At 50.6% G+C, this 19,416-nt stretch overlaps 2 protein-coding genes across 8 annotated transcripts in view; both read left to right on the top strand.

Moving 5' to 3' along the window:
* Positions 1-5,399, top strand: part of IKBKE (inhibitor of nuclear factor kappa B kinase subunit epsilon) — a 32,472-nt gene extending 27,073 nt beyond the window's left edge. For all 7 annotated transcript variants that reach the window (XM_031656367.1, XM_031656366.1, XM_031656364.1 and 4 more), the window contains one exon: positions 3,747-5,399. In XM_031656367.1, the coding sequence (XP_031512227.1) occupies positions 3,747-3,795 (49 nt within the window). In that variant the 3' untranslated portion in view covers positions 3,796-5,399. The remainder of the gene's footprint in view (positions 1-3,746) is intronic.
* Positions 5,400-9,700: 4,301 nt separating this feature from the next.
* Positions 9,701-19,416, top strand: part of RASSF5 (Ras association domain family member 5) — a 78,693-nt gene continuing 68,977 nt past the window's right edge. The window contains exon 1 of the mRNA XM_003893203.5: positions 9,701-10,258. Within this exon, the coding sequence (XP_003893252.2) occupies positions 9,802-10,258 (457 nt within the window). The 5' untranslated portion in view covers positions 9,701-9,801. The remainder of the gene's footprint in view (positions 10,259-19,416) is intronic.

Genomic DNA, 19,416 nt, shown 5'->3' with positions numbered 1-19,416 from the left:
TGTTTGTCTTTTTTTGGGGGGGCAAGGTTTTGCTCTGTTGCCCAGATTGCAGTGGAATGGTACAATCTTGGCTCACTACAGCCTTGACTCACTGTAGTGATCAAGTGATCACCACTACTACTCACTGTAGGACCAAGCAATCCTCCTGCCTCAGCCTCCCAAGTAGCTGGGACTACAGGCGTGCACCGCCACACCCAGCTAATTTTATATTTTTTGTAGAGATGAGGTCTCACTATGTTGCACAAGCTGATCTTGAACTCTTGAACTCAAGCAACCCTCCTTCCTTGGCCTCCCAAAGTGTTAGGATTACAGGCATGAGCCACCACGCCCAGCAGCTTCAGTTCGTTTCTATGCCAGGCAGAGCTGCTGACATCAGTGCCTCCCCGGATCTGAGGTTCTGCAGAGCTGCTGATTCCATCTCAGTAGAAAACGAGGAACTGGACCAAGACCCAGAACAACCCAAAAGATCCTCAGGTGTCTGAAGACCTCTTTAATGTACCTCTCCATTCTCTGCAGTGATTCCTAACATAACACTTAAAATGAAAAGAGCCCATTCAGTTCATCAGATGAGAACTAAGCCCTCACAATGCACCAGGCCCATGGGATGCTGGAACTACAGAGGTGACTAAGCCACCTTTCTGGCTCATAGGGAGCTCACCTCTGTGGGGGAAGACAGGCATGCCACAGATAGCTTCCCATCACAGAGGAGGTGCTGCGCTAGGAATGCAAATCTCCAGTGTGGTCCTGAGTCACCATCTTCACAAGGGAGGGTGCTTAGGTCAGGCTGGGAACCCTCCTAAGTGTCAGGGAATGACTTTGAGAGCAGGTGACTCCAAAGAGGAGTCTTAGCAGGTGAACAGGTGATACCTAGCAAAGAAGGCGTGGGAGGCACTCCTGGCCGTGGGAGCAGCAGCAGCACAGGCATGGGAAGAGCTACAAGTATTTCTGTATGACTGGAGAGTAGGTTAAAGTTGGAAGCTGGTATTGTGGAAAGGGAGGAGCCAGTCCAAAAGGTCCTTGCAGGCCACACTGAGGAACTCGGGCTTTACCCCAGAGACCACAGACAGGTTTTAGGTCCAGTCCAACTGGTATTTTAAAGATACTACTCTCTGGTGCCCGTGCGGTGAGTGGAAACTTATGGGTAGGAATAGATTAGCTATGTGCATAAAGTGCCTAAAACACAATGTTATTAATATTATTATTTTTTGAGACGGAGTTTCGCTGTTGTTGCCAGGCTGGAGTGCAATGGCGCGATCTCAGCTCACCGCAACCTCCGCCTCCCAGGTTCAAGCTATTCTCCTGCCTCAGCCTCCTGAGTGGCTGGGATTACAGGAGTGTGCCACCATGCCCAGCTAATTTTGTATTTTTGGTAGAGACGGGGTTTCTCTATGTTGGTCAGGCTGGTCTCAAACTCCCGATCTCAGGTGATCCACCCATCTCGGCCTCCCAAAGGGCTAGGATTACAGGCGTGAGCCACTGCACCGGCCCAAAACACAATATTATTAACACAATAGTTTTCTGCATACTCTGCTCACCTTCCTCATCCCCTCCCCACCTCATTCAGCTATGAGCCCCTGCACAGGGTAGGTAGAGGAAACAGAAGGCCTTGTCTCAGATGGGCTGAGTCGGGGGCTCAGATCGGTCACAGATATCTGGGAAGATTCCATGTGGCATTCAGATTCATGGCTAGCAGACTCTTAAAACAGGCTGACCCAAGCTAAAAGGGGGCCTAACTGGAAGGATGAGGGGGCCTGTCCCAGGTACCCAGGCTGGAAGTACAGTCAGCTCTGGAGGGCATGGTACTGCAGGGCCACATCTCTATTTCTCTCCCAGAATCCACACAGTTTCCTCTCTTGAGACTGCTGTCCTGGTTTCAAAACACATATTTTGGGACCCCACTCAGCTCCTGAATCCAATTGGTAAGGGTGTGGCCCAGGAATCTGTATTATTGATGAGCTTCCCTGGTAATTCTCACACCAGCTCAGGTTTGAGAACGCTGAGGCAGAGTTTACAAAGATCCCGCAGAGAGCATGTGAATGGTCCAACAGAGGCCAATTGGCAGTGCATGGTACACTGGACCAGGCACCCCATCCCATACCCGCCCTGAGAGCTGAGGCCAGGGCAGCCAGTCTAAGGACAGGATGGATCTCAACCATGGCTAGGCCACCCTCCTACTGGAACCACAGTTTGCTTTCACGGAGCCGCTTTGCTTCACTATCCTCAAAGGATTGCTGCAACTGGTCATTTTGGGTTCACTTCCAAACTGCTTCGCTGATTTTTTAAAATTTATGTTTATATATTTATTTAGGACAGAGTCTTGCTCTGTCACCCAGCTGGAGTGCAGTGGCGCAATCTTGGCTCACTGCAAACTCCAACTTCCTAGTTTAAGTAATTCTCCTGCCTCAGCCTCCCAAGTAGCTGGTATTACAGGCACGTGCCACCAAGCCCAGCTAATTTTTGTATTTTTAGTAGAGACAGGGTTTCATCGCATTGGCCAGGATGGTCTCGATCTCCCGATCTCGTGATCAGCGCGCCTCAGCCTCCGAAAGTGCTGGGATTACAGGTGTGAGCCACCGCGCTCAGCCTGTTTTATTTATTTATTTATTTATTATTTATTCATTTATTTATTTATTTATTTGAGACAGAATGTCACTCTATCCCCCAGGCTGGAGTGCAGTGGTGCAATCTCGGCTCACTGCAACCACCTCCCAGGTTCCAGCCATTCTCCTGACTCAACCTCCCTAGTAGCTGGGTCTACAGGTGCCCGCTACCATGCCTGGCTAATTTTTGTATTTTTAGTAGAGATAGGGTTTTCGCCATGTTTGGCCAGGCTGCTCTCAGACTTCTGACCTCAGGTGATCTGCCCGCCTTGGCCTCCCAAAGTGCTGGGGTGACAGGTGTGAGTCACCAGGCCCAACCATGCTTCGATGATTTTTTAAAGGGTGGAGTTCTGGCTTCTTTTCCCCCATCTCACAAAGGATCCTTAATCAGGCAACCCCGATGGGAAGTGTTAAGGAATGAGCCAGGCTGACCTGAAATAGCTTCAGTTTCTGTTCCTTGGGAGCTCAGAATGACTGCCGCTGGAGCAGTGTGGTGCCCTTCTCTTCATTCTTCACCAGAGACAGAGGAGGAGGGGTGAGATAAGAGGTGGGAGTGAGAAAGGAGAGAGGGAGGGGGAGATGAAGACGGATGGAGAGGGAGAGGCAGAGAGGATGAGCAGGGCACGGGGAGAGGGAGCAGAAAGGAGAGGCAAGACAGGGAGACACAGAGCACAGAGGAGGAGACAGGTGGGGGCCGGGGTGGGGCAGGGAGAGCCTGTGAGGTCACCCAGGCCACCCTGCTCTCGCTGGTCTGTTGTAACCCAGTCCACGACTTCCTACCACCACAGTGGGCCAAGTTGGCTTAGTGCTGGAATGCAAGTGGCTATGGCTTGGAGCTTTCCCTCTGGCTGAGGAAAAAAAATTGCTGACAAATCTGCCTGGAATATCTGAGTTTTTCCAATGCAGAAAGAAAACACACACACACACACACACACACGTACACACACACACCAGTCTTATCATAAGCCTGGCAGAGCAGTTCAGGATGGAAAATTTTCATAATTGAGATGGATGGAGGAGGTGCCACTAAAACTGGTGGAAAACAAGCCCCACCTGCCCCCACTCTATATGATGACACCTTTCCAGGAGCCCTCGTATCCCTCCCTGCTTTCGTCCCCACCTTGATCTGCCCTTCTTGTCCCCAAGTACTGTCAAGGACCTAGGAGATCCCCTTGGGAGCACTGGAGTTTGGTGACACACAGAAAGCCCATTCCACCAAGAGTGGAGATGGTGCCCCACCAGCCCTCAGCCCTGGCCAGCTACAAACATCTGGAGGCAGGAAATTCACCCAGTGACCAGCATCTTGGAGGAGGTACATGAGTCTTAAATGGAGCTCCCAATACTACTCCAACTTCTACCCTGCCCCAGCAGGTCCTCAGGGACCTTCCATGCTCCCCAAACCAAACGATTCCTCCATCTCTCCATCTCTGGGTGCAGGGGGCATGGCTTGAAGAGAAAAAAATCCTGGAAATTTAAGAATCCTGGAAATTTAAGAAAAATCCTGGAAATTTAAGAAAAAAAATCCTGGGATAGGTACAGGTTAATGAGCATCTCCAGTTAGCCCTGCACGGTGGGATCAGAAAGACCACAAGACCCAAGTAAGGGAGGCAAACATGTGCAAACTGAGCTGCGACTCATGTTAGGATACTCTGAACGTCAGAGGTACAATGGGCTTCTTGTGAGATCCCAGGGAAGGAGCCATGAGTGAGGTCTGGGTGACTCTGAGAAGGCTCTGGAGGACCTGGCGTTTGGACTAGACCCTTGGAGTGGAGCGGGGTTTCCACAGGGAGAGGAAACTGGGAAAAGATTTTGCTGATCCTTCAAACTGCACCTACAAAGCGTGATCAGAGATTCTGAGCCCTGCCCTTTCTACCACGCCAGCTGGGCAGGACAAAGACAAATTCATGGACCTGAGTGGATATGAGTCCAGACTGTGATACCTGTTTGGGCCAGTCACATGACTTCTCTGAGCCTTGATTTTCTCATCTGTAAAATAGGAATTACAGCTATTTCACGGAGTTGCCATGAAGATGAAGTCATTCAAGCCAAAAGTGCCTGCCACATAATGGACGCTCAATGTATGTTTCTTGAGCAAATACATGTAACATATGGCACTTTACAAGGGATTTCTTTCACAAACACAATTTTGATCCTCCAAAACATTTTGTCATGGTCCCTGCTCTCAGTCTCGTAATGTAAAATATGACTGACCCCCATCACACGTTGCAGGCAGCACTCACTTCCTGGGAAAGCTGGGCTCTGTATGCAACACGCTGCCCAAGAAGGAAAGGAAGCAGCACTGGAGACCTGTGTTTCGTCGTTAATCAAGATAAGGGCATTTTTTTCCAAATGTCTGTGGAGGGGGTCACACAATTTTAACCATTCACTGCTGTAACCCCATTTTCAAAGTGTGGTCTGTGAGCCATATGAATCAAAGTTTCTTGCAAAATCCAGGCCAAAATCCAGACATAAGGAATCAGAGGGTCGGGTCCAAGAATATGCATTTTGAACAAACTCAGGTTCATAAAGCTTGAAAAGTTTTTGAGGCTGTTGTGCCTGTTGTTCTCTTAGTCTGGTACATTCTTGCCCAGATAGACAAAGGGCTTGCTTCGTTCAGGTCTGTTTAAATGTCTGCTCCCCAGAAAGGTCTTTCTTGACTACTCAAATAGAGTAGCCTCTATCACCTTCATCCCCTTAATGTGCTGGATTTTTATCAAAGTACTTACAACCTGACATCATATTACTCTTGTGTTTGTTTATTGTCTGGCTCTTTCATTAAATGTAAGCTTCATGAACATATCCGTTTCACTGTTGTACCTTTAATGCTTAGAACAGTGCTTGATACATAGTGGATATCAGAGAATTACTCATTAAATGAATGAATAACTGCTCTATGCCCTTGAAGACTGCACTGGTCATTAGTGCTGACTGCCAACTATTTCCAGCTCTTTCCCCTTCTGAGCACAAGGTAGACTTGTAAATCTGCTCCTGTTTGTAGGATGGGTTCATATGACTAGTTCTGGTCAATAAGCTGTGAGTGAAAGTGACTGGAGCTTTTAAATGCTGGTGTGGGATCGTCCAGGCTCTCTCAGTTTCCCTTTGGCACAGTGATTGGCAAAATTAGACATGGTGAGTCTGATGAGAAGAGAGCCCATGCCAACCTGCAAAAGGCATGTAACGTGAGTGAGAAAGGAGCCTGTTATTTCAGGGCACTGAGCGGTGGAGCTTATTACTACAGCATAACCTAACTTGTCCTGACTCTTACAGCGATTCCATGTAGACAGTTGTGCAACTGTCAGAATCCCTGGGAGTTCCCTGAAAGCTTCGGGGATTTCAGGTGACTTCAAACGCCTCAAAGCCAAACAAAACCAAAAAACGTCCCTTTCAGGAAGTCAGGCCATGTTCTGTCCTTCCATTTTCCTTCTTACTAGGGGACTTGGGGAGGGAGACTGGGGGACGGTGGTAAAACAACTCACCCAATGGGAAAACTAGCACGCTCCGGGACCACCTCTGAAGTGATCTCACACCCTGACCACACACTCTAACCTCACTGTCATAATCCTTCCCCTTGGTCAAAAATAAAAGCAGCACACCCACTCTGCTGGGAGTGAGTCACAAACAGAAAAAAGTCAATGGGTCTGAGCCAAGAGGATCTACTAACAAGGGGGAAAAGCTCCCAAGGGAGGTGTTTCAGCAGATGCTGTGGTCTCACCCTTGTAGCCTGAATGACTAGACAGATCCAAAAAATGTTAAAGTCCGGGCATCCGACACTACCCCAGCAATGTCCTGACCTTATAATGAGACTAGAGTTTCTTTAGCACTTCTTCTCTGGAGAAGAAGGAATAAGTTGCTATTCATGTGGGGGGTGTGTGTGTGTGTGTGTGTGTGTGAACAAGAAAGAAGTCTATGTGTGTGTTGTGGGTGGTGGGGGGATGCTATTTCAGGGAAGAAGGGGACTGGGCTGGGAAAACTGGCATCAGAGGAGACATGCCCCAGCCAGGGAGCCTCATGTTGAGGTTGAGGAGGGCAACTACCCGCCCCAACTCTAATTTCTTGGCTCAGGGAGATGAACTTTAAGATAAACTTTATGATAAACTTTTTGGATTGGTTACATGGAGTTATATGATTAATATCTCCATTTTCATCTCCGTTCCCATCCAAGAAGCCAAATGTAGGGCTCTGGCCTTGCACTATCTCCTCCCGCATTCATGCTAAGAGCAGCCCCTGCCACTCCACCAAATCAGAGCTGCAGGAGGAAAACAAAAACTAGAGCATTTTTCTGTACAGCCCAGACAACTGGGGAAGAGCTTTATGCCTGATGGTTTCAGACAGTCCTCAGTTTCCCATGGCCAGAGATGATGCCCCTCCCCATGAGTCTCTCTATCCAGGAAATCTAGGCTGGGATGCCCAAACCATGCTTTGAGGCTGCAGGGAAGGACAGAGATGGAGACTGTTAGCAATTATTTCACAAATGGCATTTCAAAGCCGATCTTCCAGGGATGCACTTGTTGTCAGATCCCTGCTGCTTCTTGCCCCAACAGGCTGTCACTCAGAGCTCAAGCTGGGTCCATGCCCAGGACCTCACCCACCCACTGTAATCCTGGAAGGGAAGGAGTCTCAAGTGTGTGGAGATGGGCAACAGGGTGTGGACACAGCAAATGTTTATATGGAATACAGATTTCTGCAACAACCCCAAGAGAACTGCTTGCAGAAAAAGTAGGAGATGAAAATAAGACACCACAAGGGCAAATTGTATTTTCCCTTTTACACCTTCAGCAGAAAGTATTCAGGAATAGCCCCTATTGGGCTTTTCTCTGTCATGTCCACTGAAGTACACTTGTCCTGGGGAGAAGGAACAGAGAAGCCCATTCTCTTATCACCACTTCAGACCTAGAGCAATGGTTTTCCAAGTTGGGTCCCTGGATCAATAGCATCAACACCTGGGAACTTGCTAAAAATGAGTCATCTCGAACCCCAGCCCCAGACCTATAGATTCTGAAACTTTGGGGATGAAGCCCACTAATCTTTTTTTTTTTTTTGAGACGGAGTCTCGCTCTGTCACCCAGGCTGGAGTGCAGTGGCCGGATCTCAGCTCACTGCAAGCTCCGCCTCCCGGGCTTACGCCATTCTCCTGCCTCAGCCTCCCGAGTAGCTGGGACTACAGGAGCCCGCCACCTCGCCCGGCTCGTTTTTTGCATTTTTTAGTAGAGACGGGGTTTCACCGTATTAGCCAGGATGGTCTCGATCTTCTGACCTCGTGATCCGCCCGTCTCGGCCTCCCAAAGTGCTGGGATTACAGGCTTGAGCCACCGCGCCCGGCGAAGCCCACTAATCTTAACAAGCCCTCCAGGTGACTGTGATGCATACCAAGGTTTGAAAACCACTGATGTAGCAAAAGCAAGGTTAGGAGAGGGAAGAGGAAAGGTAGAGGAGGGGTGGGGCAGAGGGGGTGGCCTGTGGCTCACACCCCTCTTCGGAGCTCCTCTATTTGGTAGCACTGTGGGGTTGATTGTCCCATGGGTCGTTCCTCAGAAACCACCTCATAGGGTGAGCTCCGGCCTCTGGTGAACCCCAGAGCCCCAGGAACCTCTCATCTGCTACAGATTTGGGAGGCAGAGGACTATGATTACCATGAGGGAGAAGCCATGGACTAAAGCTGACTGGGAATTCCCTGGCCACTGGACTCTGGAATTCTTAGGAATTACCTAAAAATTACCTCCAAGGGAAAAACAAAAAGCAAAAGTGAAGATTCCCCTACAAAGCACTAGGGGGAGACCGGTCTCTGGCCTGGGAAGAGAAAGGAGAGACCAGGTCCAGAAGAATTTTAGACTATTCTTCTAAAAAATGACCACCGCTAGACAGACCAAACTGAACCCGTGTTTTAAGAGGAAAGCTGTGATCACTGAGTCGTAATGACGGAGCTGGAAAGTGTCAGGTTAACACCCACCCGTCTCGCTACCTCCAGCCCAGTGTGCAGTTAACAGAATTGGGGCTGGAGAGGGCCTAGGCCCAGGTTCAGAGATCCAGGAGTCCTCCTTATCCATGAGATGGGCCTGTTTCCATGGGCAAAGGTGCCTGTCAGGAAAAACTACATAATTTGTGAGAACCGGTGCAAAAAGAAGACGCCTGGCCCTTTGTTCAAAAAGTAAGACTTTCAAGATGGTGACCGCAGAGCGTTAAACCAGACAGGAGTCCATGAAGCAAGCCTTCATTGGGGAAAGTGCCGGGAGAAAGGAGATCTCTCTTTGGGTCCCATGACTGAGCCGTCCATACCAGGTTCCACGTAGGGCATTTAGGGGAACTGGTATCCCCTAAATAGTAGTTACTCGAGCAGCTCTAGGGAGCGGAGGGTTGGCTAAGGAAGAAAAGCTCCCCCAACCCTTGGGGCGCGGGAGCGTTCTCTGCATCGAGTCCCCCTACCTCCCCCGCACCAGTCTTCCAGGAAAGAGGAATACCCTACCCGGCAGGGCTGCAAAGGGAGGGGAAATCCAACCAGAGCGAAAGTCGCACGCGGACAGCTCTGCCAGCCCCAGCTGCGCTGGCTGCATCCGGCGGTCAGCCACGGGACAACGCGCGGCTGCCGGAGCACAAGCGGGGCATTCCCGACCCGCGTCGAGCTCGCCTCTAGAGGGGGCGGAGGGCGGCGACAAGCCGGAGAGAGAAAGGGCCAAGGAGCGCTGCCTTTCTGTCCGCACGATCAGCGGGAGGGTGGCGGGCGGACGCCTAGACGGAGGGGCCCTACTGAGACCCCCATCAAGCCAGTTCCCAAGCCTTTCCCTCCGACCTGCTCCCTCCCGGGGCGCGTGAGGGTGCGGGTGGCGGGTGGACCTGGTGTTGGGGGAAGTGATCGGCAAGGGAAAGAGGCAGGGCTGAAGGCCGAGGGTCCCTCGCAGAAATGCGCCCTCTGAACTGTACTGTACAGAGGCGCTCCTCTGCGGAATCCTGCAGCTGCTCCAGGTGACGCCCCCAAATCCACACTCGCGCAGACGTCACCCCGCACCGACCCTACCCCTCGGTCCGTCGGTGGTTCCCTTGGGTAGTTCTTCCTGCCACTCCGACTCTCCCCGCCCCCGCCCCGCCCAGCAGGCTGCGGTCCCTTTAAAGGCGCGCTGATGTGGGGCCGCCCCTTCTCTCGGGGCTGCCTCGGGAGTAGCGCAGTCGCCAAAGCCGCCGCTGCCAAAGCCGCAGCCACTAGCCGGGCATGGCCATGGCGTCCTCGGCCATTGGGCAGCGCCCGTACCCGCTACTCTTGGACCCCGAGCCGCCTCACTATCTACAGAGCCTGAGCGGCCCCGAGCCGCCGCCGCCGCCCCCCGACCGGTCCTCGCGCCGCTGTGTCCCGGCGCCCCTCTCCACTGCGCCCGGGGCGCACGAGGGGCGCAGCGCCCGGAGGGCTGCCCGGGGGAACCTGGAGCCCCCAACCCGGGCCTCCCGACCCGCTCGCCCGCTCCGGCCTGGTCTGCAGCAGAGACTGCGGCGGCGGCCTGGAGCGCCCCGACCCCGCGACGTGAGGAGCATCTTCGAGCAGCCGCAGGATCCCCGAGTCCCGGCGGAGCGAGGCGAGGGGCACTGCTTCGCGGAATTGGTGCTGCCGGGCGGCCCCGGCTGGTGTGACCTGTGTGGACGAGAGGTGCTGCGGCAGGCGCTGCGCTGCGCTAGTAAGTGTGAAGGCAGGGGAGGGGCGCGCGGGGAGACTGCAGTCTGGGGGCGAAGGACTGGTAGGGCCCTGGGGCAAGGAGAGAGGGGCCATTACACTCTCTGGCTCCAGGGGAGCCCCGACCATAAGGAGGTAACCCCTGGGGACAGTCTTCCCCTTAGCTCCCTGCCCTGTATCCTTTAGTGCCTGCCCACTGCCTAGGTATGGTTATGCGGTAGTTAACAGATACCTGTCTCCTGACAGGTGCATGCCTCGGCCCTACACACACACACACACACACACACACACACTCTCACACGCAGGTTGTGGGAGGTGGGTGGGTGATGGCCTCAGCGACAAGGTCATTCTGTCATCTCCCTGTGCACCCTCATGGTTTCGTTGTGAGTTCTTGGGAGTGGGTTGTGAGACTGCTGTTAGATGACCGTTTGACCCTTGCTTATTAGGGTTACTGACAAAACGCTTGTTTGTCCGCTCAGACCTCTCCTCCAGGCTCAGACCTCTCCTCCAGGGGGACCTATTGGGACAGGGAGGAGACCTTGTTAGGCTCCGGATAAAGGCAGGCTGTGAGACTGAAGAGAGCCTGAAGTCCCCCTGAACCCATGCCCCCTCCTGCCTTTCGCCTCTGGCCCCTCAAACCTTTGGACTCTGCTCCAATGTTTGGCTGTGCCCTGCCTCCTCCCCTTCCTCCTCCTGGGTTCCTGCCCTAGTCGTCATGCTCTAACATTACTCAACTCCTGACAGGGTCCCTTCATCTCCACAGCTCTCAGGCCCCTCCAGTCACCTCCTGAGCCAGGCTCTTCTCAAAGCCAGAAAACACTGGGCCCCCAGTGTATACATTTTCTGATCTAATCTTCAGTTTTCTTGGGGGTTTATTTTCTCCTCCTACAGTTAGGGGTGCGTATGCCTTTAATAGGTGTCCACCGTCCACCCCCTCCCCGGCATTTGCTCTTGCGTGTTTAGCAGAGGATATCCACAGCCATGTGTTCATGTGTTTACATGATATTTCAAATAACTGAAGCCCAAAGCACAGACAATGGCACAGCCTCTAACAAGCATCTCTGGAAATGGATTGTGGTTTGCATCTTTCAGCAAAGGCCCTTCCCCCATGACAGCAGCCTTACATCTCCCATCCAACTGTAGCGTTGGACAGCAGCAGCGATTTCCACATCAGGAAAACCCTACCTTTTTTCTGCCTGCAGTCTGCAGCCGAGGCTGTTCAGTGTGCTACCCGCTGCAGCTGGCTGCAGGGAAATAGAGCTCAGACTCTAAGCCTGGATCAACTGGAAGGGAAAGATTGGAAGGGCAGTGGGTGGTGCTCTTTCCTCCACCAGAACTCCCAGTTCAGGTGCTAATTAAGAAGGAAGGAGCAAAGGTTTGTAGAGGTACATGTTGTGGGTAGAGGGGCTGCTGTCCTTTGGTAAATGCCTTTGACTGCAGTAGAATCGAGTGCAACTTACCCTTGGGTGTGTCGGCAGCTTTTGCACTTTCAAGATTCCCTTACTGCATCCAACAACCCCTACACACAGGGAGAGAGCCGGGAGCCTCAGTGAAATGAGTTTTATCATAGCTGGAATCCCAGGAAATCTGCTTCATTGGCATTCTAGTTTGTAGTTAGACTTTGGGGGACTATATCACTTGTTGAAGATTTTGCACATAGTTTTGTGATTTTCTTTTTCTGGTTTGGTGATAATGGTACCCTTGTGTGTATTTGCATGTGCCTGTGTGAGATACTCCATGATTAAATGAATTGATCATCATGTCACATCAGAATTGTCGATCTCCTTTGATTAAGTCATACATCATTTCTAGTGGCAGGAAGACTCAGGCCCCCAGGCAGTACCTCTGACTTTGTGCGTGACTTGGTGAGGTCTTTTTACTTTCCTGGGCTCTCATGGCCCCCCACATAGTTGGTTTAATACTAACGATGTCTGAACACTGGAAAGAAAGCAAAACTGGAATCAAGGGGCTACAAAAAGGAGTCTCTGTTTGTCATGACTAATATTTAACTAATTGTGAACCTATGGCTGGATGGCAAAAGTTGAGAAACGTTCTGATGTGCAGATGAGGGCTGGCAGGTGGAGACATAGCAGGCCAAACTCATGGAGCATCTTTCTTCAAGCTGAAGGGTCTGATTCCATGGTGGGGTTGCTTTGTTTTATCTTCATTTTGAAAAGCAAGTGTTAGAAACAGGACTTTAAAAAATCATACTCTGCAGTAGTTAAGAGTACAGACTGGAACCAGAGCCCTGGGTTTGAATCCTGACTACCACTTAGTCCCCATGTTACCCCCGGACGTCTCTGTGTTCTGCTTCCTTGTTTAAAAAAAATGGGGACAATGATATTACCTACTTCAGCATGTTAATGTGAGAATTAAATGGATTAATATACATAAGGCACTTGGAACAGGGCCTAGCAAAATGCAATACGAATGTTTAATTCGATATGATTGTTATTGTCCCCTCCCATCTAACAGCTGTAACAACTAGTCTGGGCTCGTGACACCTCCTAGGATTACCTTTCGAAGCAGTGAGTACACTTTGCAAACTCTGCCTGGTTGCTGAGCTAAGTGGGGAGGTGACTGCCATAGGCATCCCAGAAAATTTGGGTATTAGGCGTTCTCTAGAAATGCCACTCCTACCTGATGTCCTGCTGTGGCTGAGGAGACCCTTCTGTGCCTGGCATAGGGGCCACGAAGTCCTTGGCTCCTTGTCTTTGTGTTACTTGCACCTAGCAGAGTGCCAGGCACACAGCAGGGTCTCACCGCGTGGTGAGTGATGAAAATGATGGCTTGTTTGTGCTATGAAATATCCCTGCCCTTGGAAACAGGCAGGAGGGCATTGGGTATGTGAATGTGAGTGACATCTGTCTGCCCAGGAGGCTGACACTGGGTGGGAACCATGTTGGCAGAAGGGGCTTTTAGTAAGGAAAACATTTCGGAAAACACTCTTCCCACTGTCTGTCTGCCTTTTTAGCAAAAGTTCATCTAACCTAAGCTTACCCCACTTGAAGGTCTGTAACCAAGCTCTGGTTAATGCTGGATTTGTGAACAGGGAAGTTCAGAGTTAATATTAATTTCTAGGATTAAAGAAATCATAGTTGTGAGATAGAGAAGGAAATCCAGTGGTGATATGTGGAAAGACAGAGAGAGAACGAAAGGTTGTGTGAGCACATGTGTGTGTTTTGGGGTAGGGGTGGTGGTGATGGTGAGAATGCATTTCTAGCATTCTAGCGGGGGAATGGTCAACAGCAAATAACCAGAGAAACTCACTGGCTGCCCTCTGACTTTGTTCTCAGGGACTTTCCCTTACAGATGATGTCCCTTCCTCTTCCTTCTGTAGAAGGTGCATGGAGGTGGCCTTTTACCTTTCATCTCATTTTGGTGGCTGCGTAAGCCATCCTGGACCAGGGAATGGTCTGGCACTTGGAGAAACCTAAGCCTTACTCAAACCCTCCTGGAGATGCTTAGACACACCTTGACCATTGTCAGTGGATGCCACCTGTCTGCTCCTGGAGTCCAAGTCTCTCTCCAGAGGGGGCGTTATTCAGGGTTGTGAAGTGTTAAGTGATTGGAATTACATGGTTGAAAGGGAGGCCCTCTAACCTCCCGACTCTGTGATAGATTTTAATGACGCTGTGAATACAAGGCCCTGCCATGCAGCCCTCAGGGAAGGGCACCGGGACTATTCTTATTAAGAATAGCTGACGTCTCCCAAGGCCTCTAGTCCGGTCTCTCTAGTCTTGTTGCTGCACTATTGGCTGGGTTCAACTCTACTTTCTGCACTTTCTGCACAGCTGGAAGCACCTGCGTGACAGCCCCCTGATCCTGCAGACCCATCTCCCCTTTGTGCATTCTTTGTGAAAAAGGCTCCTAGGACATTGGCACTGATTCTTCCTGTAGCAGAGAAAGGTCTTCATTTCAGGCCTCTCAGAAATCATCCTGTGTTATTCTGGCGGCTTCTGTATTTATTTACCTTCGGCACTTGGAAGGTATTTGTGCACCCAGCAGCACTGAGTGTGTGGTGTGTGTTTTCCTTGATTTAGCCCCATGTTTGGCTTTAGAGTTTAAGAAAATGAAGCACAGAAATGGATATTTTGTTGTTAAAGATTGTGGGAATCCCCCACTCCCAAGCCCTCTCCTACCCCTGGCTCTAATTGGGGTCTTCTTCTTGGGCAAGGTCCTGTTGGAGGATGTGTGTGTTAGGGGCCAGGGAAAGGACCTGGAATGCTTTCAAAGAGGCCTTCTGAGCTCCCCACGCTGCAGCCCGGTTTTCCTCTCCTCCCTGCTTCCTGTCTTATCAAAAGATGAAAGTGAAAGGATTAAATGTGCGCTTAATTTTCCCCACTATTCATCAGAGCATGAAATTTTCTGATTATGGAGTGTGGGGGGCTTGAATCCCAGGTACAGTCAAAAATGATTAATGCCACTTGTCTGCCAGCCTAATTAGACTTGGTAATGAACGTGTGTGTTTGCCTGCTGATCCTGCGGAGTTATTAGGTGGAAGGGAATTGACATCTCCTCGCAGCATTGAGGGTTTGGTCTGCTATCCTCTCTCCCCAGTTCTACGGGCGAGCCAGCCTGTGCCAAGCCTGGCAGGTAGTCCCTGAGTAACAAAGAAAAGACAGCCCCCAGCCCAGTCCCAAGGGCCCTGCTGGGTAGGAGAGTGAATTTATCCTGTCAGGGAGCCACTTCCTGTGAAGTGTGAGCAGATCTGGGGCCAGAGCTCAGGAGAAGCTGCCGCAAGGCCGAGTCCAGGTCTGAGAATGGGCACAAGAAGAATTCTTCGCATGTCAATAGTGTCTTTTCCCTGAAGAGCCTAAAGTGTTTTCATGCCCGCTGCTATATTCATGCTCAAAATAGCTCCATGAGGTCAGAATACAGGGATACAGGGATGCTTAGCTCAGTTGAAAGGGAGTTACCTGGTCAGAGGTTACTTGCTGGCTTTGCCAGGGACAGTGGTAAAGTTAGAACCTCTCGGGCGGGCCTCATTCTGACAGGTCTTCAAGGCTGTCATGATGTCTCAGGCCCTCAAGCCATTTCCTCCACTTTGGGCTTCAGATCCAGCACCTCTGTGTGAGAGGCAGTTACCTGAGATGGGATGGCCAGGGGTGGGTCCCAGCTCCTGCACCCCAGTGTTCTCCCACAGGGCTCTCTCTGGCTCCCACACCCACCCCTCATCCCTCAGTTTCCCCGTGGAGGGCAGCTGCTGGCACTGTTGCCCTGCCCAAGCTTACTATGAAGGCTGCTGAGGAACCTGTAAACACATCTCTGGCCTCACCAGAGGCCCTTCCTGTTCGCATTCCTCAGATGGCAAGGTGAGTATCCTTGGGTGGGTGAGTATTTGTGGGTGTGCAAAGCATGCAAGCTCCCCACCCCCAGCCCTTCTGAGGGAACCATGTTCCTGGGGCTCAGTCAGCGCCAGCTGGTACAATGTCCTTCTCACAAGCTTGCAGACCTGGGTCTGTGCTGGTGGCAGGATGTTTTCTGCCCCCCTGCAGGGTCTCGCTCCCTCTCTGCTGACTCTGGGCACCTGCCCCTCCCGCAGGGCTCTTTCTGACTCTCCAAGGCTGGGTGGGGAAGGGCTGGCGGCAGCTGGGAAGGCCGGGCCTGACTGGGGAGATGGTTTTGCATTTAGTCATTTTCAGTTTTTTTCCAAGAGTTTTGGCAAGCCTCTCTCCACATGTTCCGGGCTGGATCTCAGGGTCGGAAGGGGAACAGAGCCAGTTTTGGGGCTTAGGGGAAGCAGCAAGGAGGCTGAGGTGATGATGTTAGACCAGGCAGAAGGCTGGGTTCCCTGGGGGCACTGGTTTAAGTGGAATAAGGTCGGAGCTTGGGAGCAGTCAGGGGTTGCCCCACCCCAAGGTCAAGACTATCTTGACTCAGACCTGGGGAAGTGACTTTTGAGTTTTTTTCTGAAGCACTCATAACCATGCTGAGGAGACTCAGGCAGAGCCTGGTAGACCCCAACAACTCTCCGTGGTGTGGTCTTTGGCTGAAGTGGCCCACACGGCCATGCTGGGCCTGTTCTAGCATACCTGTGGTTCCTAGAGTACACAAAGGTTTGTGAGAGATGTACCCATCGGGAAATCTTTGAGGTTTGATTCTCTTTTTTTGCCCTTTTTGGAGAGGAAGGAGGAAGAGCAGTGGGGTCCCTCCGGGCGTCGTAGCATGTGTCCAGCCTCCCAGGGGAGAACGCCTCACTTTGGCTGAGGAGTCTGGTGACCCCTGGGAATTGTAGCACGTCCCAGATTTTCTTTCGGATTTTCCTACCTATAACTACTGCCCTGGCCCCATTCGAGGGCATGGGGCAGAGGGTTGAGGGGGAGTGCAAGATGTGCGTGCTGAGGGTCTGCATGAGGGTGATGTTGGAAAGACAGTCTGTTCATTTTTGTGTGGCACTGAGCAGGTGAGTGGATGGCTGAGTATGACATTTACCTGTGACAGGTTTATTCTTCAGTGGAGGGCCTGTGTGCCACCTTCTTCTGAGGTGATGATGTTATCCTGTGTGCTCCCCATTCCTGTTTTTTGAACAAACATATTTCCAGGGTGGGGCAGGTCTTATTTAGACGTCTGCAGTGGCCATTGGCTGGGGCTCCTAGAAAATTAAATCGTGGCCTACATAGACCTTTAAGAAATCAGACTCCAGGTTTTCATGAAAGTCAGGCCAAAAAGAAGAGCGATGTTCTTACTTTTTAAAAATCCTTTTATGTTTTGTTTCTACTGGACGCTAGAACTGGAAAAGAATTACCATTGTGTTTGCTGAAGATACAAGCTGGCATTCCGTGAACCTGCTAGGATGAGAATATTCACATGGAATAGGAAGAGTTGAGAAGGCAAAGAAACTGTCGGAGCAGAAATAACTCTGTTGCACTTGGCCGTCACTAAGGCCGTTTGATGTGCACTGCCTCTGTCAGGATTGCAGTTCTCTTGTTTGGTCGATAGAGCTGATGTAATCAGGGCCATCTCGTAGATGAGGAAACACAGCATTCAGGGAAGTCAAATGACTTCACTAAGATAACGCAGATCATTAGTAGCAAAACCAGCACCAGAACCCAGCACGGCATTTTGCCTTAGACTAACATCATTGATCACGCAAGTTAGTTGAGTTTATTTATTCATCTGCTGCCCTTCTGCCAGTGAATGCTGAAATGTCCAAAAAGGGAGGTACAGAAAAAAAAGGAAGGTGAGCCATATAGAAGCTAGAGAATCAGCTAGGGCTGGCTAATTGAGAATTGGCTCCACTTAAGCCAATTTTCAACAATCAGTTTCTAAATTGATCGTCATCATGTGTAAATCATGAGATCTTTAGACAAAGGGTGAAGTTTTTCCACATCTTAAGATGAAAGAAACAAGTGTGTCTCTCCCCGTTCCCACCTCACCCCGTAGGTGCTCAGTGTGTTAAGGGGGTGGGCCTGGAAATTCAGGTGGAGGATCTTTTTCTGTTCCTCCTTCTTGCCATGGCCCAGCTGTCAGAGCTCATGACACAGGACTAATCAGGGACCAAAGTGAAATTAACAGACTGGATGCTAGAGCGGACAGCTAGGGTGAAGAAGAGATGGATAGGGACTGGACAATAATCTGAGGTTGCCTAATGGACCTCTGGCTCTAATCTCAGGCAGCGATGTGGCCCCACGAGAAACAGTACATCTGGGGAAACCTCCCACCCCTAAGCCAGCTCTGACTCTGTATATTTCTCCAGGTCCATCTCTTATTTGGGAGCAGGTACCATTGCTTATTTTTCTTGCTGATTTGCAGGAGGCTGTTTTTTCTACCCAAGTTGAATGGAAGTTGCAGACTTCGTGGTTTCTGCTGAAAGAATTATGTGGGTTTTTTGCATCTGAAGAAGGTATTAACCTCCCCCCACAAAAAAACTTCAGAGATGTCTTATTATTCAACTGGAACAACAGATTCCAGTTGTAACATGAGAGTTTTGAGAGAAATGTTGAGCATATTGTCCATGAATGTCTATCCTAGTGATGAGTGTTTTTTAAAAGCCATCTAGAGGTAACTTTCATATAAAATAGGGTGATAATATATTGTACCCCAGCAAGTAAGATGGTGAAGGTTGTTGCTTCAAATTATGCCAGATTTTGGCTGGACTTGCCTCCAGCATGGAGTCATCACTTGAGTCATCACTTAGATGTTAGAGACAGCAAGAGGTCATTGCAGGCATTTCCCTGCCTCTAGGTAGTTCTCCTCCCAGACCATCATTACAGTAGAAAAATCTATCTAGTTTTCCAAAGGTCAGGAGTGAAGATCCTAGAGCTTCTGAAAACCCCATCTCCAGACTCTGCCAGTTCTTTCCTGTTGTCTTTCCCAATGACTTAACCTGTCAAAGAACAGCTCAGTGATGAGGAGAAAAGAGAAGTGCAGCCCAAACGGGGCATTCGGAAGGGATTTCCCCACATTACACGTGCCTTTTTCTTTTCTTTCTTTCTTTCTTTTTTTTTTTTTTTTTTTTTTGAGATGGAGTCTCGTTCTATCGCTCAGGCTGGAGTGCAGTGGCGCGATCTCGGCTCACTGCAACCTCTGCCTCCTGGGTTCAAGTGATTCTCCTGCCTCAGCCTCCTGAGTAGCTGGTGCTACAGGTGCATGCCACCACACCTGGCTGATTTTTTTGAATTTTTAGTAGAGATGGGGATTCACCGTGATAGCCAGGATGGTCTCAATCTCCTGACCTCATGATCCACCTGCCTTGGCCTCCAAAAGCACTGGGATTACAGGTGTCAGCCAAGACGACTGGCCGTGACTCACATTTTAAAGTTTCCCCAGCAGCCCCATGTTCTCTTCTTTGAGGGCAGGGATGGGAATGAGCCTTTGCCTGTGCTCAGCCAGGCAGGACTTCCTGGGCCTTCTTGGAGATCTTGGGTGCAAGGACTAGAGTTACAGCGGGGCAAGGAACTTGGCTCCCACCCCTGGCTTGATGGTCCCAAGTGTCATTTCAGGACCTGGACTTGCTTATGCCCTTCTTCTGGTACAGAAGTTGCTTGGTAAACTAGAGAGGGCCACAACAAAGGCTATGGGCAGCTCCCTTCTCCCTGAGGAAGCATTAGGGAGAAAGAACCAGTATGCCACTGAGGAAGGGTGGCATCTGAGCACAGACGTGTAAGTGCATCTTCCACAAGAGATTCTGCAAGTGTGTGATTCCTCTGAGGTGCATTT

Source organism: Papio anubis, chromosome 1 (genome assembly GCF_008728515.1).
Source record: "Papio anubis isolate 15944 chromosome 1, Panubis1.0, whole genome shotgun sequence".
NCBI lineage: Eukaryota > Metazoa > Chordata > Mammalia > Primates > Cercopithecidae > Papio > Papio anubis.
The sequence above is the reverse complement of the archived record's forward strand: the minus strand, read 5'-3'. Positions and strand labels throughout refer to the sequence as shown.